Raw genomic sequence first — 25833 nt, 5'->3', positions numbered from 1 at the left:
CTAGCTTTGCCACATCATACAAAATTAATACAAAAAAAAGTGAGCATTGAAGGGGCTTAACATTTTACTCACGGTAGTATAGCTCATTAGTAATGCCAGGAAATTGCCATTATGAAAGATGGAATTCAGCATGACATTTAGTGTATATGGACTCAAAATACATGCACATATATTTACTACAACTTGGGTTACTGGGCCCAAACAGGGATCAAGTTATTAATGAAATTACCTTATAAGAGTTAATAATCCCATTAGTCTAGGAGAGAGAGCGTTTATTTTTCACATATGGTCTTAGGCAAGGTCTTTAAATTCTCCTAGGCCTCAGTTCAGCCATTTTTAAAATCAGGGTGGAGGTTAGGACTAGCAATTAGCCTAATAAAGGTATTTCTTTATTCTTTCAATAGGGTTAATTTTACTTTCATATTTTAAAGCAGGAGTTTCCTTTTCAGCTTCATGTTTTCAACTGTTAGTCTTTGTGCTGGGATTTAACTGGAATGGATATTGCTAAGCAAAATAAGTCAGAAGAAAGACAATATTGATGATCTCACTTATATGTGGAATATAGAGACACAAAACAAAGGGTCAGATAAAACCAAACCAGTAACAAACCTTAGAATTCTGACTGTAGATCTGAGGCTACCAGAGAAAGAAGTGGAGGGTGGGGAGCAAAGTAGGGAGGGGGCCCAGTGGACTATGGTGGAGGAAGATGGGTTCCTTGGTGGTGGGTGTGGTGTTTTGTCCTTCATCTGAAGAGGTATCTCCCTAGATCTCTAAATCATACAGTGTTGTAAACCAATGTTACTTTAATTTAAAAAAAAAGGAAAAAATTAAAATGATTTGTGGGGCCTCCCCAGTGGCACAGTGGTTGAGCGCTGGGCTGCAAGGCTGCCCGCAGTCTCTGCAGCGCCGGTTCAATTCCCAGCAGCCAGCGAGGGTCCCACATGGCACGCAGACCTCTTCTGCCTCGCCCACTGCTCCCCTCAGCAGTGTATTTTGTTGGTCTGCCTGTTCTGTTCCCTGCTCTGGCTCTGGTGAATTCTCTCACCCTCCTGTGCTTCTGACTGTACCCAATGCTTGTATAAATAAAAAAATATAAAAAATTACTCTTAAAAAAATGATTTGTAACTGCAAATGGTCAAAATGTATACTTAATATTACATCAATGTTTTGGGAAAGTCAAGATAAAGTTTACTAATAGAAGGAACTCACATGCTGGTTCTGTGTGTTAGAGATTTATTAAGATACTACTGAGTCCATTTCTGAGGCTGATTACAATTAAGAAAAAAGAGACTGCTCAAAACCCATCAAATATGTAAAAATGTAAAAATCATAGATTATATCAGCAATAAAAATTACATAAAAGGCCAAAAAATATTCAAATTTAATTTGCAATCCCCATTGTATATGCACAAACTGCTTTTATAAAATAGTAGTTCTTTGGAGACAAAAAGATTTTTTAAAAAACAAAGCAGGTATGGCCTGAACTGATAATTTGACAACAGTTATTATCTAATTACTCGCATCAAACCAAGTTCTGGCAAATATATTCAAAAACCAACACACGGTAGCAAACTGCACCATTTGCGGTGTGAATACAGTTTTTATAAAGTGCTCTAATATTTCTCTTCTCAAAAAGAATCAGTCTGTTTATGAGACACGGTGTGGACATGGTACTTTTCTCAAATCTCATTAACATACATATAGAAGGGTCAAATCGCCTGAGCTGGAATCCATCCATTCTCAGCTGTATGATTTTAGCCAGTATTTTACCGCCACCACCCCAGAGAGTTTTCTTATCTACAAAAGAATCATAACAATAGAACTACTTCCCTCCAAATTAAGATGAGTGAGAAAATATTTTTAAAAATGAATTATCAATATCATCCAATAGATATATATTTATATTTATAGGTATAGTACAGTTTGTAAGTATACTAGGTATAGTAGGAATTGTACCTAGTGGAATATTTTCTTTAAATATCTGTATACATGACACTTATGTCTAAGTGACTTATGAGAGTCAGATATCTCTCATAATGAGTTTATGTAATTTAAACACAATGTATGTTTTGTTGATGCAGAAGGCACTTCTTGCTGTTACCATTTCTAGAGACATCATCTATCTATCCCTACCCAATTCTGTTTCCTAACAATAACTGTAACAATTGTTTTTGTGCATCTACAATATGAAGATCAGGGCACTTAACAGACAGGTATTTATCTAAATCTCTAAACAGACTTTCTTTTAGGTACTATTACTATTTCCATTTTACCAGTGAAGTAGGATAATTTAGGGAATTTGCCTTAGGTCACAAAGAATTGGGAATATTTGAGAGTTTATGTGGCTGTATGTATCAGAGGTTACTTTTTTCAACAGGTTTGTTAAGCTATAGTTCACATGCCATAAAATTCAGCTGCTTAAGGTTTGCAAGTGAAATATTTGAATATAGTTACAGATATGTGCAACCATTACCACAGACAATTGTAGAGCATTTTCACTTTAAGAAGAAACACCATATTCTATAACCCTAAGTAACCATTAATCTTCTCTCTACAGATTTCCCTATTCTGGAATTTCATATGTGTGTAATCATACTGTACACATTTATGTGTGTGTCTGTGTCTGTGTCTGTGCGTGTGTGTGTGTGCATTATTGGCTTCTTTCACTTAAGATAGTATTTTTAAGGTTGATCCACATTGTAGTATTATATCAAAATTTTGTTACTTTTTATGACCAAATAATATTTTATTATTTTAATATACTAAATTTATCTGTACATTTGGGGAATATTTGGGTGGTTTCTACCTTTTGGCAACATTACTAATAATGTTTCTATAAATATTTCATATGCTTCTGTGTGGAGATATGTTTTTATTTCTTTTGGATATATACCCAAGAATAGAGTTGATGGATCACAGGTATCTTCATGTTTAATCAATTGAGGGGACTACCACACTGTTTTCTGAAGCATCTAGACTATTTTAAATTCCCACCAGTGTTGTATGATAGTTTTAATTTATCTACGTCAACAACATTTGTTATCATTTTTACTCTAGTTATTCTAGTGGGTACAAAAATAGCATTTCACTGTGGATTTGACTTACATTTCTATAAAAGTACACTGAACATGTTTTCAAATATTTACTGGCCATATGAAACTTTGGATATCTTCTTTGAAGAAATGTCTTTTGCTCATATTTAATTTGGTCTCCTTTTTTATTGTTGAGTTTTTATTGTTTTTTATTTTTGAGTTACAAGAGTTTTTTATATATTCTAGATACATCGTCTATCAAATACGTGATTTGTAAATACTCTGTCCCTGTTTGTAGGTTGTGTTTTCATTTTCTTGAAGAGATCTTTTGAAACACTGAAAGATTTAATTTTGATAAAGTTCAATTTATCCCATTTTTCTTTTGTTTGTTCATCTTTTGGTGTTATATCCAAGGATGTGTTGCTAAATCCAAGGTCATGAAGATTTACCTTTATCTTGTCTTCTGTGTGTTTTAATGTTTTTGTTCTAACATTCAGATTTTTTATATTTTTTGAGTTAATTTTTCTAAGTAGTATAAGACTCCAACTCATTCTTTTGCATGTGACTATCCAGTTGCTCTCGCACCATTTGTTGAAACTATTTAAAGGTGTTGGCATTCTCATGAAAAGCCAGTTGCCCATCCATGTATGGGTTCATTTCTAGAACCTGAGTTCCATTCCATTGTCCTATATGGATACCCCTGTGCCCAAACCATGCTGTTCCAATCCACATTGTGTTGTAGTAAGTTTTAAAATAAGGCAATATATATCTTCTTTATTCTTCTTTTTCAGGATTGTTTTCGGTGGTTACTTCTTAAATATAATACTTTGTTATTGCATTATTTGATTTCTTCACTCTCCTCATAAAATGAAAGTTCAAAAAGCATTCACATCATTTCAACTTTTGGTTGATTAAATTTTAGAGCACAAGGGTTAATCTTTAAGGATCTATTTTTCCTTGATGGGTTTAGTGTTTTTGATTGCAGAATTTGAGAAAATTGGCTCCAATGATCATGTTTCAATGTATTTGCTTTATTAGATTATTTCTTCTAGAACAAGGTTATTAAAGAGCAGGGAGGCAGGGTTTAATCCTCTGCAAGGCATTAATTGTTTCTCTGTATAAGAGGGACTCAAAAAATTTTTCTGCTGGATTTGTCACACCTATATTCTAAGTTCTTATGGGAAACAAAGTACTTTTTAAAATTAAATGAGGGGCCTCCCCAGTGGCGCAGCGGTTGAGCGCTGGGTTGCGAAGCTGCCCACGGCCTGTACGGCGCCGGTTCAATCCCCGGCTGCTCCCGGCCACCGGAGGAGGGTCCCACAGGGCGCGCAGACCTCTCCTGCCGCCCGCTGCTCCCCTCAGCAGTGTGCTTCGGTCCTTCTGCCTGCTCTGCTCCCCGCTCTGGCTCTGGTGAATTCTCTCACCCTCCCGCGCTTCTGACTGTACCCAGTGCTTGTATAAACAAAAAAAACAAACAAATAAATAAATAAAACATGCCTCTATTTAAAAAAAAATAATTAAAAAAAATAAAATTAAATGAGGACAAAATACTAAATACAATTGAGATTTTACCTGCTAAGTACCCTCATTATATATTTTGGGGCTTTCTCCATCCACAATAATCTTTCTGCTGCAGGATATATGAAATAAATGTCTTACTTTCTCACTATGACTTAGTTAAATGTTTTTAGTCTTTTTCCTAAGTGCAACACAAACATTTTTCTTCAACTGTGTACCTTAGACTCCAAATTTCTAAGTGGCAAAGACCAAGTATATGAAATTTTCTCTGTGTTGCACCAAATAGTGACCCTGGATAATATTTACCTATTGCTATTAACAATGAGCATGCAAGACTTCCTTATAAGAAAATGGAATGTGGGCTTTTTACTCTTAAGGGAAAATAAAAGAAAATCTAGCTTGTGATCAAGGTAAGAATGGCAGTTTGAGCTGAAACTTTTGTGTTCCACAAAATGATGGACGGCACATTTAATGACTGAGGCATATGTTAGTTAGGATGTTAGGGTCTCAAATGCACAACATTTGGGGTCTGGATTCTGTACTTGGTTGTGCTAGTAATTAACTGTGTGACCTTTGGCAAGCCCCTTTACTTTCTAAGCCTTATTATTTTACATCTAAATAGGCATGGGAGGGGAGGAAGGGACAATCTTTATGAGTCCTCCTGGCTAAAAATCTCTATGATTTGGGTGTTCTCCATGAGAGCTGTTGAAAAGTCACCACAAAGTAAATGAAGAAACTCTGGCTTACTGACTAGGAATTTGCACATTGAAGAACTATCCCACATATACCTATGATGTGCTCTTGACACTCTAAAACTGTGATAACATTGTTATGCTCCTCTCAGAGAAAACAAATGATGTTTTCAATTTAAAAAAAATAAATAAAAGAAACTTACCTGAGCACCACCTGCACTTCCCCAAACTACAAAATGTTGGAATAGGGTGGGGCCAGTGCTATTATCCCAAGGCGGCTGAAACTTAGGGTATACAAAGAGACCACTCCTAGGAAACAAAACAAGTGAAATTTAGCCAATTTCCGTTTCAAGCTTCTACGTTTTCTCACTGAAAACTATAAAAGTAATGGTAATGAATGAGGGAGAGTGGAGGTAAGACCTGTGACCCTTCTCTCTGACTATCATTGTTCATCCTTCAACATTTCCACTCTGTTACCCTCTGTGACCTGCTGCCAGATCCCAGCAAGATGCAGATTGCCATGATCCCAGCCTATTCTTTCAGCTCCTTCTAGACTCACTCCCCAGGAGTCTGGACCCCTCCATCCAGCCCTTGAGAACATGACCCCCCTATCTTGTCAGCTCCCTTCTAAACTTACCCCCTTGGCGTCCAGCATCCATCATCCTTCCATCCTTTTTTCTCCTCCCAGAAACACCCTGTCACTGCTGTACTCTGGCTGCCTCCACCCTTTCTCCCGTTGCAGGGCTATGAAATGCTGCTACACAGAATCTTCGTAATCACAATGAGAATTTCACAATACGTGTGTTAATCCCAGCCTCAGCTGGCACTTTAACATTACATAGCAATCATTCCTAATCCTCATGCCACTCCTTATCAATTTCTATCCTAGCCATACTCTATAATTATTATTGAAAATATCAATTCATAAGTTCTACTATATTCCAAAGGTTTTCTTGGGTGCGTTACATTAGTCAGCCCAAATTTTCACATTAAATTCCAAGTAGATCTGCCCTCAATTTACAAATAAGGATAACAACCCTCCCCCCCAAAAAAAAAATTTACTAAGAGTACCGTCAGGATTTGAATGAACTGACTGATTGACGTCCATGTTTTTCCCCTGCACCACCTGGTTCCCCTAGCCTCTGCCCACTTTACAGTGTTCAAGTCACAGGCAAAGAGCTTCTTCTCTAAGGCTCAATTCCCCACTCAGCTCCTGAGCCCAGGCCCACCTGTCACTCAGGGGCTCTGCATTACCAGCTGCTTCCAATCTCTTGGAAGTTCAGTTGTTCTCTCTACCAAATTTTTCTCTGGCCACAAAAGGCACACTCATCCCTGCTGCTCTTCCTGCTGCCTGACTTGATTCTTCCATTCCCTTCCCTTCACACCCAAACTTTTATGATCCAAAACACTTGCACAGCTCACACAGAAGTCAAAACTTATATGCTCCCTCTGAGTGTTATAACACAAAGATGCTAAATCATAAGCCTTATACACCTAACATGTAGATGATTTCCTCACCAAAGTTACCTTGTACAAGAATGTGCAGCATTCTGAGTGAAGGAGACAAGAGGAGCATGTGATGATCGGCTTGTCACAAGATGAAAAAAGTAGCCATAACCAGCAGCGCACACCTTGTTCCCCTAAAGAAATTAAAGACAGTTAAAGAATAGCTACTCCATATACCACAGAGGTGATGGAGGTCTTCTTTGCATGTATTTTGATTTTTCATTCAATTTCTACCAAGGTATATTGATATGGATTCATTTAACTCTGTTTTTCCCCTGGGGATCCAAAATACAGTTTACCCTTGAATAACATGGGTTTGAACTGTGCAGGTCCCCTTACAGAATCTTTTTCTGAGGCTTGCGTATTCAGGTATACAACCAACTGTGAATGTCAGTTGGTTGAATCCTCAGATGAAGAACTAACATACATGAAGGGTCAACTACAAGATATAAGGGAAAAAAATCTAGAAAAATCAAGGTGAGGATCTGTTACCGGGTCACCAGCAAAATGACTGCCCAACACAGTGCAAGCCATATTAATGTTGCATTTTGTCTTTTCATTTGAAGTTTTCATTTTTTATAAGCATGTATACAATAATACTTACAGTAAGGATTTTTAGAGAAAATGCTGTAATTCAGTAACAGATTTTAGAGCCTCATTTATTTTTGCCACAATTCTAAATTATGTATTATTATTTTTACAATTTCACAGATAAAAAAATAAATGAAACTTAAAGGTACTGAATAACTGAATGACTTTCCCAGTCACAGAGCTGATAAATGTCACAGCCAGCTCTGTTCCTGTCCAGGCCTGGAAGTATTAGAGACAGCTGCAGTCCAGGACTGAGAAATGAAGGCAAGACCCAGAACCAAGATGCCAAACAATAGGATGCAAGTGGGAAAATGTGGGGTGCAATGCAAAGGTGTTCACCCTTTAAAGGACAGATCAGGAAAGTTTTTTATAGCTTCCCAAAGAGTAGACAAAATATATTGAGCAATATATTTTGATATACAAAATATATAGTCTTTGTATATCTGAGATATACAGCAGTGGAGGGGGAGAGAGAGAGGCCTAAACAGGGGAAAGAAGAGCACAAGGGACTTTGATGATGGATCACGGGTGCTATGGGGGTGGCAAAACTATGGGGACTACACCTAAGGGGAGAAATCAAATATTGACCAAAAATTGACGGTGATGTAAGAAAATGAATATAAAAAGTAATAATAAAATAAGAAAGCAATTGCATCATGGACATTCAATCAAGAGAAATTTCAGAGAGAAATTAACTGTCTGAGCAAACCAACTCCTTGTGGTGTTCATTTATTGTTACTGGAAAAAAAGTGAATAAACCCTCAGGCACCAGGTAACCTGGTAGACGAGACTGGGGTAGTGTCTGCTATTGCTACATAAATACAGCTTTCTCCTAAATGTGAGAACATTTTCAGGTCAGATCTAACTAAGGAGTTGCTCTCCTCACATGAAAAAATCCAGACAGCTTGCTCAATTTGCAAGCACAGAGACACATGGCTAAGGATGTGGGGCCAATGGTTTCTAGTAGGCAGGAAAAGACATGGCATTTTGAAGAACACTTTTAAGGGGCTTAAGAGTTCTGAAATTCTGTCATTAAATAAATGGGATATCATCAAGGTTTAGACATAAAGTTAATGAGGACTGGCTGCTGACATAGGAATTGTGAACAAAGACAGAAGAAAGAAGAGATTAACTGCGATTACCTAATACAAAGCAGACAATGAGGGGTATGAATGTGGTGGAATGGGATACAGAAATGGGTTAGATTTGCAAGAGGACATTCTGACCTGCTCAAGGACAGAGTTTTTACAATCTTTTCACACAGCTCAGGACATTTACAACATTCTGGTAAAGGACGGAGAGGGAAGATTCAGCTAACACCCTTTCAGTTATCATTGTTCTGTAGCCTTCATTTAATAAGCTCATTTCATCCCATTTCATTCATTCCTAATTAGTATTTTACTGACTTTAATTCCTAAATTAAGGACAATAGGTATTATTAAAGGTAACTTTGTCAACCTGGGCAACCCACTGACAGTCATATCTAGCTGTAGTCCCTACAGAAGGGGACTTTAAAGAGTCTATCACGGGCCTCCCCGGTGGTGCAGCAGGTTGAGCACAGCGCTGTGAAGCTGTCCGCAGCCTCTTCAGCATGGGTTCTATTCCCGGCTGGCCAGGGAGCCCCACATGGCATGGCAGACCTCTCCTATCTCACCTGCTGCTCCTCTCAGCAGTGTATTTCAGTAGATCTGCCTATTCTGCTCTCCACTGCATTTCTGGTGAATACACTCACCCTCCCACACCTCTGGCCTGTACCCCCAATGTTGTATAAATAAATAAATCTTTTAAAAAAAAAAGTCTATCCCTCTCAGGGTATCCCACGTGGTGCTTCCCTAGGAACACACACACACACACAAGCACATGTGCACACACACATACACATATAAGCACATACACACACACATGCACACACACACAAAACCAAGCAAAGTCAATATGGGAGAAAACTGAAATAGGTTGTTTTAAAACCAGTAATACTCCTGCTTCAAGTGAGAAGAAGGAGCAATGTGCCAAATCCCAGAGGCCTTCTGTCCCCAATGTGAGAGAGGGCCAGAGTTTACTAAGACTGGGAGCCTGACAGAGAGGCAGCACCTGCTGCACAATCCTAGGTGCTATTGTAACAGGGTGATTCCCAGGAAAGGGGGAGGTTCCAGGTTTCCTGCCCCACCCAAAAAAAGGTGGAGCTGAGCAGGGAGAAGAAACTGCAGAAGGGACTGAGAAGGAAGGAAGCAGGATGGAGAACCAGAAGGAGAGCCCTGTAACACTATTTCTTTGACTTTTGTTTGTTATTTGCTGTGGACCCAGAGGCCCTCTCACCCTGCATAGTTATAACTAGCTAACCATTCCTCACTTTTTACTCAGTTACAAACCATTTTCTTCCTGTGTGGACTACTGGTCCATTCTCTTCCAGATTGTTATTTTGAATTCTGAGCATTTCCAATTTCCTGAAGCCATTTGAAATTCTAATCACATGTCTCACCCACATGGTACTCAGCAAAAGTGACTTTTGGATGTCATTGAATATGAAGTTGAATTACTATTCACAATGCTCACCTGACTTTAGGGAACCAGGGCCATCTCTAAGACCCCAATTATCTTAGAATGGCATAGTCCGGGACAGTGATTGTCAATCATGGATGACAGTGTCCCCCAGGGATTATTCGGAAATATCTGGAGACATTTTTGGTTGTTACAGCTCACGGGTAGGGATACTACTGGCATCCAGTGAGTAAGGCTGAGGTGCTGCTATACAGAGTACAGAAGGACAACCTCTCACAACAAAGAGTTATATGACCCCAAATGTTAATACTACCACAGTAATGTAACTCTGCTCTACAGTCCAGACAGGACCACATGTTGTTGAAATAAACCATATCCATCTTCCAGTATCCTATCTCTAAATTTTGATGGAGAAACTAACCTAAACATAAAAACATGGTTAATTCCAGTAAGAATAATTTGAATGTCTTTACCAGGAGGGCATTTTTATCTTTTTAACCAGATCTGGCATTCTTGGAAATAACAACTATTAGCATTGAGTCAGTTAGCTCAATTCTTCCCTCTTGCTAGAAAACAGGGCATGCACTCGTGATTCTCAACTTCAAGAAGAATCGCTGTCCCTGAGCTGTCAAGTACCAGAGTCCACTGTATTTCCTCAGCCCTCATGCTTATACAAAGTAACACAAGTATTCATTCTCAGCTAGGATTACACAATGAAACATTTCCCTGTGTTGAGTGGTTATGACCCCAACACACCTATGAGCCATGAGAAAAGCCACGAATCTGTAAGAACCAAGAGTGAGGATATAGGGCTTCTAAAACACCCACCTTTTCTGCAAGTATACAAACAATGAGAAAGGTGAACTGGAGGCTGAAATTGATCTCTTGGTCATACGCCTCTATTTTGTTACCAACGAAATGCGGTGCCAGGAGGAGAAGGATTCAAACATCTCCAGAATACATTGCAAAGACTACATCCTTCTTCATCCCCTTTGCCAGACAGGTGCTCAGAGAGCATGTATATTGAGTGAATGAATAGATTTGTTGAATTATCTGCCCTAGTGTCATTAGTATTTATGGAGCATCTGGGAGATCACATATAAACACTTTCCAGGTACATTTACTTGACAGTATATAGAAACTTCGGTCTTCTTTCAGCCGATAAGTCCGGCTTTTCTTATGAAAGAAGCACTTTAACAGTCTGGTCACATCATTTCCCAGCCCTTTATACTCTCCATTCCAATTGGGTATGCTACAAATGATTCATGAGGAAAAACCACATATTTATGCAGGCAGCCGGCGGCTTGTGGGGAAGGGTTTAAGGCAAGCAGGGAATTTTGTGTGGAAATCAATTCTTTGCGGAAGTCAATGTATTATGGACATTCAAGCAAGAGAAATTCCAGAGAGAAATTAACTGCCCAAGTAAGCCAGCTCCTTGAGGTGTGCATCTATAGTCGCTAGAAAAAAGTGAGTTAACCCTTCAGGCAGCTCTTAAATATACATTAGCTATTGAGTGGGGAGAACTAGAAAACCGAAATTGGGCCTTTAAACACAGAATTCCTTACAAAATTGATTCACAAACCAGAACAAATTCCCCTCAAATTAAATGGATGTTTCCAAAGGACTCGTCTTCAGAGTTTTTCCACAGACTGTCTGTCCTAAACAGAATTCTGGTCACAGGAAATTTCCAGTACATCCATATATATGGGATACTCTGGAATTCTGGAAATAAATAGTCCCTCACTGTTTGAGACTGAAGACTTCACTGCCTGCAGTAGATATACATATATCTACTGAAAGGATGGAGCCTCCTGACAGATAGCAAAGCACCGTAAAAAGGAATCAGAATCTCTGATCCTAGACTTGTCTGAGGACAGAGATTCTGGAAAGGGAGTGCCCTGACAGGCACATGCAGTGTGTGGAAAACCCCCACCAACCTGTTTTGGAAAGCATACAAAGGCCTAGAAAAGGAGAAAGCAAGGGCATAACACAGGTTCCCCAGAGATGGCCAACAGGAAATGCCACTAGCATTTCCTCATTAGCAAAAAGATACACTTTTCAGGGAAACTGCCCGGGACTTGGCTCAGCTGCAGTCTGGGCAGGGAGACAGCCAGACTGCTATGGCTTTGAAAACCAAAAAGGCATATCACACATGAAATCCCAGCACCACACAGGGTTGAAGGCCACTGAACCGTAAAGATGGCCAAGTAAAGATGCAGAATGGAAGCCAAGGTGAATGCCAAGCACTGTGGCTAAGCGTTTGCTTCTGGGCTGTGGGTCAGGACAACTTGGGAATAACATGCAGCTGCACATCACTGCGGAGACTTAAGGATCAATTCCATTTCTTCCCTGCTTGATAGGCAGGCCAGAAATTTGAAGGCCACACTCCTGTATTTGGAAGAGAGGCTTAAGCTTTCAGGAACAGTCGCCCAGCCACTAGGATTAGGTCACTTTCTTCAAATCTAAATAAGGGCTTTCGTTCAGTTAATGGCCTTATCCAATATCAATTTCCTGGTTTTGAAATCGCTCTATGTTGAAGGTTATGATTACATTATTATGAGAGAAGGGCACACAGGAACTGTGTTGTATTCTGCAACTTCTTCTCAAGGTGAATGAGTCTAAACTTATTTAAATATTTTTAGTTTTAAAAATAAAAATGAGGCCTCCCCTAGTGGCACAGCGGTTGAGCGCTGGGCTGCGAGGCTGCCCTTAGCCTCTGCAATGCCGGTTCGTTCCCCGGCTGCCAGCAAGGGTCCCACAAAAAAATAAATAAATAAATAAAAAAGAAAAATCCTAGCTAGCCATTAATATAGCAACTTTTAAAAACTATTTTGCCAAACTGCAAGAAAACTGAAAAGCAAAGCAGGAGATGGGTAGCAAAAATTGAGCACACACCAGGATTGACTACAGTCCCTTAAGAGACAGTCAGAACCTGACCTACTCATGTGCAGAACATAAAACCCACCGCCCATGAAACAGCTCCTAAGAGCCCAGAAACATCTATCTCCTGGATATCAGAATGACCCTGGAAGAAGCAGACCCTTCCACATCTCTTTCTTATTCTACATTTTACACACACACACACACACACACACACACACACACATGTTGTAGCCTCCTCCTTTGGAAATAAGTGTATTTCTAAATTAAAATTTTGAAAGTACTCTGTGATCTCCCACACAGAGCACACTTAATAAACACAAACACCCTCTTATCATTTGCTCAACAACTGAAATGACCTTCACTGACCCTAACGGTCAAAATGTATTCATAAATTTTATGCCAGTTATTGTCTGTATAGTAGTGACATATTCTCAATAGTGGAAAGCAAATGAGACAGCAGAGCAGAACACCAGTAGCACAGCTGAAAAGTTGGCATGAATTGTACAAGATTTAACATTGACAGATGAATCTCAAAGGATCTAAATGCTGCCACATTAAACATCTTGTTTTTCAGTCATCAAAATGATTGTGGAAACTTGGAAGTTATTCTTTGCTTTCCTCTTTCTTCCATCCCATTCATTGGTTAAGGAATTATACCTACATTCATTATTATACCTATATTCATTATCATCTTCAGTTCATTTTTATTGAACAATTACTATTTTCAGATATTGTGCCAGGTTCTAAAAGCTAACATGCTAGTGAAATAGAACTATAGTATATGAAGGCCATCAAAGACAAAAGTGTCAGGAATATAACTAATCAATATTGCCAAGGAACCTACATTACCAGCTTAAATGAAAACCTCATTCTCAAAACACATGTAAATTTTTTCAAGTTTGTAAAGTGAATATAGGTGGAAGAAAGTAACTGAGTAAAACTGGAAGACTTCTGATGGGGAACAAACAGCTGGTTTTAGCCTCCATTTTTTCATTTCTAACTAACATTGCTCTACAAGTCAGTTTGAGCGACTCAGGTGACCTATCAACATTTTGGCCCTTTGGTCCCCTGAAACTACAGCCAGCTCAGTTCTTCTTCTGCTTGACTAGTGGCCATGACACCTGCTAAGGAGATGACACACTGCCCATTTTAGGTGCTTAACGGGGGGTGGCTAATATGCCAGTGAGCAAAGCGAAGCAAAGTCAGATAATAGCACTCCAACATTCAATGTGGAAGATAGAGGCATTCCAGCCTCACATAGAAGATGAACTGGATAACACTAAGAGTTTATTTTCCTCTAGATGCTTCAACATATGCCAGGCTGTGCTACCCAAGAAATTGTGTAAACATAGTTTTTTATCCCCAATGCTTGCCGGCATAGCTGCCCAACAAACCCTATAATCACCAACAAGTTAAATGAGCTCTTGCTGTTCTGGGTCTAGAGTTGGTTTCCTTCAATCCATGCAGTTCTGCCTCCTTTACTCACTGGCATATTAGCTGCCCCCATTAAGCACCTAAAATGGTGTGTAAGTGCTGTGCTTGGAATCAACATAATTAAGAGTTTAGAGAAGGGTTGAGGAGATAACCATGACTTTTATTAGAGGTTATTCAGCTGAAGGTAATTAAAAACAGATGATCAGAGAGAAGTTCATTCTCTCAGTTCCTCAGAAACTTAGCATAATTGTGATGGCAGAGTAGATGCTTAGAGGAAAGTTCTGGAACAGTAAGGTCCTTAACCCTTTCATAAATGATCCATGGGATAAAATTCATTAGAAAAGGAGAGACTAAATGGCCTTCCCATGACTCTGAAGCAATTCCTCATTTGAAGATCTCTGGATAAACTGTACCCAGAAAAACTGGTTTCTGAATGTGTTTAGAGAGAGACATTTACTAAGAAAAATTACCATTGAGTTGTGCTACATAATAGGATAAAAATCAAGGCCATCATTTAATCCTGGAATCTGACATGATCTCATACACCTCATGACTTTGCTGACCCTCAGTTTCAAACACTCTTAAAGGGTGAAAAATATGACCACATTAATGTAGCTAATATAGTGACAATTTAATAAGAAATAATAGCTGGGATTAAGACAAAAAATCAGCAACCACAGTGAATCAGTGAATAGCTCAGGAAAATATTTTAGCTTGCATTAACCTAAATGACCACAACATAATCAATATCTACTTTGTTTTGTTCATTATATACCATATATATATATATTACTATATCATATATATATGCCATATATATAACATATATATGTATAACTTCAAAAAGTTTTCACAGGAATTCATAGAAAAGTGATTACATTTATCCTAAAGCACTATTTAACACAAAACCATAAAATACAATCTTGATATCAACATGAAACAAGCAAGCACTTTATACCAAAGCCCTGATGCTACCACTCCAAGTAATTTGTGTGTGAATTTTATACCTTCTCAACTCTGACCTTCCTGGTATAACTGAAGATCTTACCTCTATAACATTGGTGGGGTCATGGATATAGATGCCAGATGGTGTCAACATTTCAGGGTTGGAAAGTCCCTCAGCACCAGAAACACTGATGATCACGTTGTTTCTTATTCTATTTCCCTGTTCTGACCAGACTGATTAAAAAAAGATAAATCAAACCAAAAGAGTCACACAATTAAAATTCACACAACTCAACACTCCTGATCTTACCAATACACATTATGACTCATATAATGTATATGTGCATATGTATATATGTGTGTGTATATGTGTATATATGTATATATATGTATATAAGTGGGTGTGTATATATGTATGTATATATGTGTGGACAAACAGTAGACCTAGTGTGTCTTTTTCAAATTTATACCAGTAGGTTCTGAATCTAAACATTCAACCAACCACAAATTGAAAATGCATATTTTATGGGCTTAAGATGCCTGTACTGAACATGTACTACTTTTTATTCTTATTTTCATTCTCTAAACAACATAGTATAGCAATTATTATTATTATAACAAGTATAATAATGCAATTACATAATGATTACATTGTATTAGGTGTTATAAGCAATCAGTAGATGATTTAAAGTATATAGGGGGATATGCATAAGTTATAGGCAAATACTACTCAATTTCATATTAAGGGACAAGAGGTTGCATAGATTTTGGTATACCTGGTGAGGTGGTAGGGGGATCCTGGAACTACTCCCCATGGGTTCCCAGTGACAACAATCATATGTGTGTGTGTGTGTGTGTGTGTGAGTGTGAAATGATCAAACATTCAGGTATGTTCAACAAATTTAAGACATCTAACATTTTTGTCATCAAGTCTATCTATAAAGTATTTGACAATTGTAATGGATTATAATGGATTTAAAACCAATTTACATATTTACCATTTTTATTTCCAGGAATAACCTCCCAAGGAATGTATCTTATGTCCATGTGGGTTCCTGAAAACAAACAATCATGTTAATTCAGTACATCACCACATGCCACATAGTAAAATGAGGGCTATTGCAAAAATATTTTTTCTTTTTGATGCGGCATATTTTGATTTTTGTTTGTGTGTGTGAACCAGACAGAGATTTGGACTATGGGTGTTTTAGTTCTAGAATGTCATGGATAAGTTCATTTTAAATTTAAAAAAGAATAGAGAAAAAATATACTGTTTAATATTTTAGAAAGACCCTAAGTGAGGGCCTCCCTAGTGGCCTAGGGATTAAAGTTCATTGCTATCACCACAACAGCCCACTGCAACTGCCTGAGTTTGGTCCCCCGCCAGGGAGCTGACCCACATGGCACAGCAGACTTCTTCTGTCTCACCTGCTGCTCCTCTTAGCAATGTATTTCAGTCAGTCTGCCTGTTCTGCTCCCCACTCTGCCTCTGGTGAGTCCTCTCACCCCACCCCCCGCATCTCTGGCCTATACCCCAGATCTTCTACGCAAAAATAAACAAACCTTCATTAAAAAAAAAAAAAAAAAACCCTGCAGGGGCCTCCCAGGTGGCGCAGTAGTAGAGCGCTGGGCTGCCAAGTCCCCGCAGCCTCTGCAGTGCTGGTTCCATCCCTGGCTACCGGCGAGGGTCCCACATGGCGCGCAGACCTCTCCTGCCACCCGCTGCTCCCCTTAGCAGTGTATTTCGTCAGTTTGCCTGTTCTGTTCCCCACTCTGGCTCTGGTGAATTCTCTCACCCTCCAGCGCTTCTGACTATACCCAGTGCTTGTATAAATAAGTAAATAAATAAATCTTTAAAATAAAAAAAAGACCCTGCAATAAACATAGGGGTACAGGTATTCTTTGGAATCAATGCTTTTGTGTCCTTTGGATAGATCCCTAGAAGTGGAAAATTTCCATTAAAAGATTAATAAATAAAATTTAAAAATAAAATAAAGACCCTAAGTGACTGTCTCATTATTCAAATGCCACACACCCTGTGTAAGTGCCTGTCTCAGCCCTGTTAAAATTGCTTGCCAGCTCTCCCCCGGCCTTTTCTCATTCCTGGGAAGACCTGAAATGTCCTACAGAAACAGGCTGGACAGTACCTGGGACCTCACACCCAAACCACGGAGATGGTAGTTTAGAGTAGAAGAGAAAGAATGGGTCACACCATAAAGAGACAGAGATCACTCATTTATGTGGTATAAAAAAAAAAAAAAAAGCAGCTCTTAAGAGACCCCTTACTAGGTGTTAAGCATCTTGGCTTCCCATTTCAAATCATAAGTTTGGGTGTGCAAGCTCATTGTATATATGCTGAGTACCTTATCTGTAATGTGCTAATAAACAAATGTTCTAATTCCCTCACCTGATATACCCTAGACCTCAAAAGCCTCCAATTCACAACAGTCAAACAGTAAAAGCTAAATTTCTCCTACAGTTGTCTTTCCTGCCTAGTTAATGTCTACTCCATATATTTCTTTTCTGCTAAAATAATTATATTAGGGCACCATCCTGAATTCTTGATCCAAGTTTCAGCAATTTTTTCCCTTACACAGACAAAATGAAGAATAAACAAAGTCAGCTGTGAGTCTGACTTCTCTGCAGCTGTCCTTTCCAAATCAAAAGGTCTGTCTACACCTAACTGCCTCTATAATCCATAGTTCTTTGCCTTTTAGAGCTGCAACCTTTTAAAGCAAGTTTATGTGACCCATATTTCCTCACTAAATTGCTTCTCTCTTAAAATTAGATCCTTTATATATTTAATCTCAACAGATCATTCTTAAATGAAACAAACACTTTTCCTCTGATGTCACAGAATTAGTTTAAATATAAAATACTATTTAACAAATATAGTTATAGTCTTGCTTTCAGTGACACCCTCTGGTTTGCTTTTTCATCCTGATATAAATAAAGACCCTTTATTCATTAATTTATTTCTTTCAATGAATGTACCTATGAGGTTAATGGGCTAAGTGCCAAGGATAGAATGTTCACATTCTATCATGAAATCTGATGGTAAAGCAGACATTAGCAGATAATAAGAACCATTATTATAATTTATAATAAAGATTGTTTCTAAGAGTTTAAATAGATGAACTAGGAAAGATGGGGGTGAAGAATCTTGCAAGAAGAGACAGAGTGATATGAATAGAGTGAAAGAGCTTGTGCCAAGGCCCTGAAGCAGAGGAAAGTCTGGTTCTTTGAAACTATTAAAATAAGCCAGCAGAGCTAAAGTACAGAGGGAAAGAAAAAGAGCAAGACAAGCTCACAAAGGTTAATAGATGTAAAATCACTGAGACAATCTTTCAAGCCAGTTATGGATTTTGGTTTGTATTGTGAGAGCAATAAGAAACCCTTAAAGGATTTTAAGGAGAGGAATGGTAAGATGCAATTTGAGATCTTTAAGGGGACATTCTGGTTCTGCAAGGGAAATGAAATTTAGGAAACAAAAGTGTATACAAGTGACCTGTTAGAAGATTCTAAAACATGGGTTTCTTCAGCAAGCACAGGAGCAGCTAAGAACAGAATTCAAGATTTCTAACTCCTTGGCCAACATCCAGAGTTGACACTGTGAGACTATGCAAATTTATTTGCATACATGTATATATGTGACTTTGAATTATTGTGAAAATTGCTGAACATCAACTTGAGGACCTCCCATCATATATTTATTAACCTGAACTGAAGTGTCACTTATCAAAAAACCAGTTTACAATTCAGTAAAATTTAGTAAGCTAATTAGTGATGATTAAAATTTAAAATAACATTTTTTAAATGTGGCCTAATTCTAATGATCAGAGACTATGACTTTTGTAAAATGGTAATTCAAATTTTAGGACAATTCCTTTTAGAAACCTGTGTCCTACTCAAGAACATCAAAACTAAGCGAGACCATCACTTACCCACCAACAGTGCATGGCCCAAAATGTTGTAGAACACATTTCTCTCAACGATCAGGCCCACGGTCCTTGCCATGCTGAGACCTCTGCTGAAGGATCCCCACACAGAGCATCCCTTAATGTAGGATTCTGAATTGGAAAAAGTGAGGTAAAAATTTGAAGGGAATCTCTAAGTTTCCTCAGATTATGTTCATCATCTCCAAGGCAAACTTTAATATAACAAAAACACCCCCATACTGTAATAAAACTCAGGAAATATGGAGTAAGATGTAGCAATCAAATTATGAAAATGGACAACTCACACCAATGCTTCTTAAAGATACTAAAGACAAGCAGGTTGGAGTTGAAGTTTCAAGTGTTATAAAAAGAAACCACCTGGGAAAGAGATACTATGGCCAAAAAATGCATGATTGCTAAAAATTCCAAGTGGCTACCATCTTTTCTATTGATTCTAATCATAGCATACCGTACTGTGGCTAAAGAGAAGTTAAGAACAATGTGAAAATACTGTGTGGGGACCAGTCCTAATGTTTAAAAACTGTTTATCATAGTCTTTTTTCTTGAGATGTGAAATAACACTTTTTGCCATTCAATATTATTTTTTAAGTTTTTTTTTATTTTAATGTATGTATGCATACAAGAACTGGGGTGTAGGCCAGAGGTTCAGGGGGTCAGAGGATTCACTAGAATACCAGAATGTTTACATGAAATGTGATGGTAAAGCACACATTAGCAGATAATAAGAACCATTATTATAATTTTAAATAAATAAGGATTGTTGCTAAGAGTTTAAACAGGTGAACTAGGAAAGATGGGGGAAAAGAATCTTGCAAGAAGAACAGTAGATCTGCAAATCTACTGAACAGTCAGATCTACAGAAATACTCTGCTGAGGAGAGCAGCAGGAGAGACAGGAGAGGTCTGCTGTGCCATGTGGGTTATCTCCCTGGCCAGGGATCAAATTCATGTTGCAGTGGCTGATGATAGCTTGATAGTGATGAGACTTTAACCCCTGCACCACCAGGGAAGCACCCAATAATATTCTTGACCCAAAACAGCCAAAGATAACTATCCCTAATTGTAAGCAAAGCCAGAGGGTAAGCTCAGGATCGCAACTCTCATGTTCGAATGTGGTGGTCTTCTGAAGTTGAAGCTGATGTTAAAGGAATTGATACTTAAGAAAATCATTACACTGACTCCATAGGAATATTTTATGATCCTCAAATAACTTTATGTGGGCTGGATCTGCCAGTGTGTATTTACTGAATATACTTTTAATATCTCAGGAATTATACAATTTTGGAAATGTAAAATGAACAAAACTACGTAAATTCTGCACTTGAGGATCTTCTGTCTGATGGAGGATATGCAGATTAAAATAATTAAAATTTACTGATTGGATAATTTCATGATAAATTCTGGGGAAATGGAGATTTTACATTATTGCCAGATATTGGGGGATAATACATAAATGTCAAATGTTTAGATGACTAGAAAAATACTAAAATCTCATAGATGCTGGGTCTCTCCTTGATTTTAGGGCCCTTAATTTCCAAGTACACTCATATTGCTCACCAAGGGCCTACCCCAATAAGTTAAAGCATCCATAGTCACTAATGTAAGAAACAAGACCTAAAGCTGACCTTTCCTGACTCCAGATGCCTACATAACATCACCCGATCAGAACATGACTGCCCATGTGAGCAACTAATAGGTCCTAATGTGTTTATAGACCTATTATGGTGGAGTTCAGGGATTGATTAATCTTTAAAAGTAGGGTGCAAAGATTCCAACACCTCCTAACTCTAGTGGCTGCAGGCAATCAGCAACAGCGGGCATGAGAAATTTTTCAGAGTATGAAACAATAAAAGATTCTTTAGCAAGCATGCCAGAAGTTTTTAATCTCTGGTTAATGTGCTATCCCCTCCCAGGCAACACATGTGCATTTTAACAGAGACCAAGAGGGTATAATGTATTAGTTCAGTGGTTTTCAAATTTTTTAAAGCATTGAACCTTTTTCCTAATAAAACCTAATATGTAAAAATAGATCAAAGTGCAGCTATTCTGAAGCCAAGGTTGGAGGAAATGGGTTAAGTGAATTTTGAAAAAGGGAGGAATTTGATGCTCAGTTGCTAACTCATATGTGTCAGCTACCCTCACTTTTACTGGACCTAACCCCCATGCCAAATATTCTGCAGCACTATAAGTACCAGAAAACCAAAGCATCAGAGAGAAGGGTACAAAGATACTGATCATTCCATAACATTAAAGCAGTGGTCTTGTTAGGAACCATCTCTCGAAATGAATGCTAAAAATAAAATGGAAGATATCTAGAAAATTACGATAAATAGGCATCTTTGGCATGTGAGATGATTTGTAGAAATGAGGGGTGAAAATGCTGCAATTGACTAGCCAGGATCTTGCCCCAATGACACCAAGGATTATTCTTTCATTAACTGTTGAAATCCCAGCATCTCTCAAAGCCCTCCTGAACCACCAACTACACCCATAACACCTCTTTTTTAAAGAAGGCAAAATTTGAATGTGTGGGTGGTGGAGGCACTGAAGGATGGAAAGAAAATGCAGAAATGGAGCTGCACTCATCATTACTTAGGATCTGAACCTCAGTTCTCTGATTCTTTACATTAGCTTCTGATACTAAGTTCTTTGTCCTCAAAGCTCCTGTGTCCCTTCAACTTGGATCATATTCTTTTCTTGCTCTGTTTTTGGGGTGTTTGTTTGTTTGTTTGTTTGTTTGTTTATCCAGTTATTCTCACCTGCATTTGATCTTCCCTGTTCCCTTCCCTTATCTTCAGTTCTAGAAAAGATCTGCATGCCATCTGGTTCTCAACCCATTCTTCTTGATTTCCCTCAGCAGAAGAGTCTTTTGAGTTAGGACAACTTAATATGAAGTGCTCCGTGCACTGCCTGGATTCCCACAGCTTTGATGATTTATCCTAATCAATTATCAACTTACCTGTAGTCACAGTTAGTAAATGGCAGAGGCCACTTTCAAAACACAGATTTCTGTGACCCAGTCCTTGTCTGTTGTGCCTATAGTGATGTTTCTCAAAGTGCACTTCTCTGGAGCATACCATATACTTGCTAAAACTTCAGATCCCTAGCCCCACCTTAAATCAAAATTAATTGGGGTAGGCTTTATAACTCAAAAATTCAGTAACTTTCTCCATTGATACTTTTAGGCATATTAAAGTTTGAGAACCACAGATCTAGAGTATAATTATCCATCACTGACCCCTCCCATGTCCCTTATATACCTCTTTTTTTTTTTTTAATAGAGGCATGCTTTATTTATTTGTTTGCTGGTTTGTTTGTTTGTTTTGTTTATACATGCACTGGGTACAGTCAGAAGCGCGGGAGGGTGAGAGAATTCACCAGAGCCAGAGCGGGGAGCAGAGCAGGCAGAAGGACCGAAGTACACTGCTGAGGGGAGCAGCGGGCGGCAGGAGAGGTCTGCGCGCCATGTGGGACCCTCCTCCGGTGGCCGGGGAGCAGCCGGGGATCGAACTGGCGCCGCAGAGGCCGCGGGCAGCTTCGCAACCCAGCGCTCAACCGCTGCGCCACCGGGGAGGCCCACCCTTATATACCTCTTTATTATGACTCCCTGTTGACAGTGACTTAAACATGGAAGAAGAAAAATACAAAGTCCTAAGTGGGGACCCCTTACCTCTCATATCTCCCACCACAGTCAAGGAGCTCAGATGCTTATGGAAGGCTTGCCCCAAGTCCCGGAACTGCACTCCCTTCAACAGGACCTGGCTGGGCTCCTCTGGAAAGGACTGAACAATGAGTCTGGCCCCCAGGTCCCTTGATCCCAGCATCTTCTCACTTTTGGAATACAAACAGTTCTGCAAATTACCTAAAACACAAAATGAAGCTGGGTAGGCTCAAGATATATATCCACATGCTTCTGGAGAAATCTCCTAGTTTGAAAGGCACTGACAGCGAAAAGGACAAACCATTACTATTTATTTCATTTAATAATCTTACTTCCTTTTTTACCGTGATTCTTTGGATTATTAATTAAAACACCCAATAACTGGGACATAATGTTGCCTTCACTCTATTAATTTCCAGAAGCCCCCAAATCAATCACCTTAATTACTGTCACAAAGAAGCTGACTATAACCCACAAACTCAACCTAAATAGATGTTTATTTCAATCCAAAAGATCCCCTGGAGGGAGTGTGCAATAAAATGACCTTCTCGTGGTTGATAATTGTAGGGAAGAGATGTGAGCACTGAATGTAATCACAGCTCTTTTTTTAGTTTTAAGCTGTCCAGTTGGGTTTCTCCTTTCCTTTGATGCCTTATAGTTTGAGAACTTAGCAATAATACCACTGCAAAAAGACAAAGGGTCCAGAGGATCAACTGAGAGCCCCTGCACCAAAGCTTCCTTCCCAGCCATGTCCCTGGAGAGTACAGCTAACTATGGCACAAGGCACACACTTCCTGCTAACATGAAGCAATTGGTGGTATGGAAAAAACCTCACAATGTAGAAGAAACTGTCTCCTGAACTCATTATTTATTGACCAGAGTAATAAACCAATGAAGTGACCAATAATACAAAATGATGTATCATTCCATGGTACATAATCTATAGTAAATTTCAGAATCCAGCCATTTTTTAACACCCAGAGAATGAATACATAAAAGGGAAATAAAGAAACATTTCATATTTTTGTGTGTGATCACAATTCTGACGATTGGCACAAATGATCCATGATATTTTTGAGAGGTCAGACCTTCTAGTATTGCATTGAGCTAACTCATTCCCCTGTTTCAAGCCTACACAAAGAAAGGGTGAAGGATTTTTTTTAATGAAGGTGTATAAATTTGTTTTATATTGTGAATTTTGTAATAATGTTTATGAACTGTTGTGAAATCATGGATTTTTTTTTCCATTAGGAGTGAACAGATTATTAAAGATCAATACGTAGAAATGTGAGCTCACTTGCAGCATGATCAAAGGCAACATTTGTTACAATATGGTCTGAGATTACCTGTGGGAGAATATCAGGAGAGATGGAATGGAAGACAGAATTCAGCAGAATTGTTAATGTTGGCAATCACTGAATTCTAACCCACTATATCCAAACATTTTTCAGAATGACACATTTGTGAGGTAGATGACCACAATGGTCAACTAAGGGTGTGGGGTCAAGGTCCCTCTGGCCCAACTACATCCTAACACTATACCCTAACACTATATCTCTATGGAGACATGACTCACAGCTTTGACTCCAACCCTGACACTTCTACCAGGCTCCAGGTGTCACCAGACATGTCTGCTCAGATCCTGACCCGGCATCTCAGTGTCGACATACACACAAATTCATGATCTCCACCTTCCCACCCAAACCTGCTCCACTTTCCATCTCAATAAATGGCCCCATCATCCATCCAGAGCTCATGCCTGGGAGTCATCCTTGACACCCACACCATCCTAGATCCAAGTTGACAAATGATGTCTTCACAACATGTGAAAGTCTCATAATCTACAGCCTGGGAAACCAAAACATAACCTACTAAACTAACCATCCCTGAAATAGATGTTTAATAGGCACATCAGTGTGATTCAGTGCCTGTTACTCTACCAGAAGATAAATTGACTTTTTCAACCACTTACCTAAAGTACACAGTAGTTCACTCAAAATACAAACCCAAAAGTGGGGGCGGGTGAGGGAGGATCCCTACAGGTCTAGTCAGTAAGAAAGTGCTGCCTGTGCCAGGACTCTGGCATTAAACCGTTTTCCTGAAAATTTTAGAGAGGGTGTAGAATCAGAGTTAAGACTTCATTATAGGGCCTCCCCAGTGTAACAGTGGTTGAGTGCTGGGTTGCGAAGCTGCCTGCAGCCCCTGCAGTGCCAGTTCGATCCCCGGCTGCTCCCCGGCCACTGGAGGAGGGTCCCACATGGCGCGCAGACCTCTCCTGCTGCCCGCTGCTCCCCTCAGCAGTGTGCTTCGATCCTTCTGCCTGCTCTGCTCCCCGCTCTGGCTCTGGTGAATTCTCTCACCTCCCGTTTTTCTGACTCTACCCAGTGCTTGTATAAATAAATAAATAAATAAATCTTAAAAAAAAAAAAAAAAGACTTCATTATAACTTCTAACTCGGAAATTTAATTCAATTCTCCAGATTTATTTTTTTAACCAGGATTCATTTCCCCCAGAGAAGTAATGAATTTCTCCAACGGAAAAAACAATCTCTTTCACAAGGTTTTCGAAGGCAGGAGATGAAATGATAATTTATCAGAAGATTTCAGAAAATGACAGCACATTATGGAAACATGCAAAGGCTAAGGGCTTAGTCTCTTTGAAAGAAGTCAACAATGCCACATATCACTGGACAGTAAGAACATTCTCTCTCATTCTTTGGACTTCTCGACAAAATGCTGCTCTACCTTCTGAAGCAGTGACCTCTCGGCATGAAGCAAGGAGCTTTGTCCTCTCAGCAGTGAGATTGCCTCGGATGGTGATACTCCTACTCAGCAGGGCTACTGTGGCCTTTAAAATGTAGTGCTCTCCAGCCACCCAAGTCTCCGTGAAGTTGTGAGAATATCTGAGGGAAAAAAGAAAAAGACCCATCTTTTAAGGTATTACTCAAAAACTTATTAGGACTCATCAGCCACTAATTAGCATAATTCTCTACTTGGTATGTCTATTTCTCTAGAAACTCTAAAAGAGAAGAGCGTATCATGGGTACAAGTAGGTGAAATTAGAAACAACGTGCATAGATGTTCTCAATTCATACAAGAAAAGTGTATTGAAATC

At 38.9% G+C, this 25833-nt stretch overlaps 1 protein-coding gene across 1 annotated transcript in view; it reads right to left on the bottom strand.

The window, feature by feature from the left end:
• The window catches only part of PKHD1 (PKHD1 ciliary IPT domain containing fibrocystin/polyductin), a gene marked incomplete at both ends in the record, with an annotated part of 445094 nt that overhangs the window by 249951 nt on the left and 169310 nt on the right, over window positions 1–25833 (bottom strand). The window contains 7 exons of the mRNA XM_084258872.1: window positions 5446–5551; window positions 6770–6882; window positions 15204–15334; window positions 16099–16155; window positions 19045–19170; window positions 22729–22920; window positions 25464–25621. Coding sequence (XP_084114998.1) covers window positions 5446–5551; window positions 6770–6882; window positions 15204–15334; window positions 16099–16155; window positions 19045–19170; window positions 22729–22920; window positions 25464–25621 — 883 coding nt within the window. The remainder of the gene's footprint in view (window positions 1–5445; window positions 5552–6769; window positions 6883–15203; window positions 15335–16098; window positions 16156–19044; window positions 19171–22728; window positions 22921–25463; window positions 25622–25833) is intronic.

This window comes from Talpa europaea (genome assembly GCF_964194135.1).
Source record: "Talpa europaea genome assembly, chromosome: 2".
Classification (NCBI taxonomy): Eukaryota; Metazoa; Chordata; class Mammalia; order Eulipotyphla; family Talpidae; genus Talpa; species Talpa europaea.
Note: the sequence above shows the minus strand (reverse complement) of the source record. Positions and strands in the feature narration are given on the sequence as shown.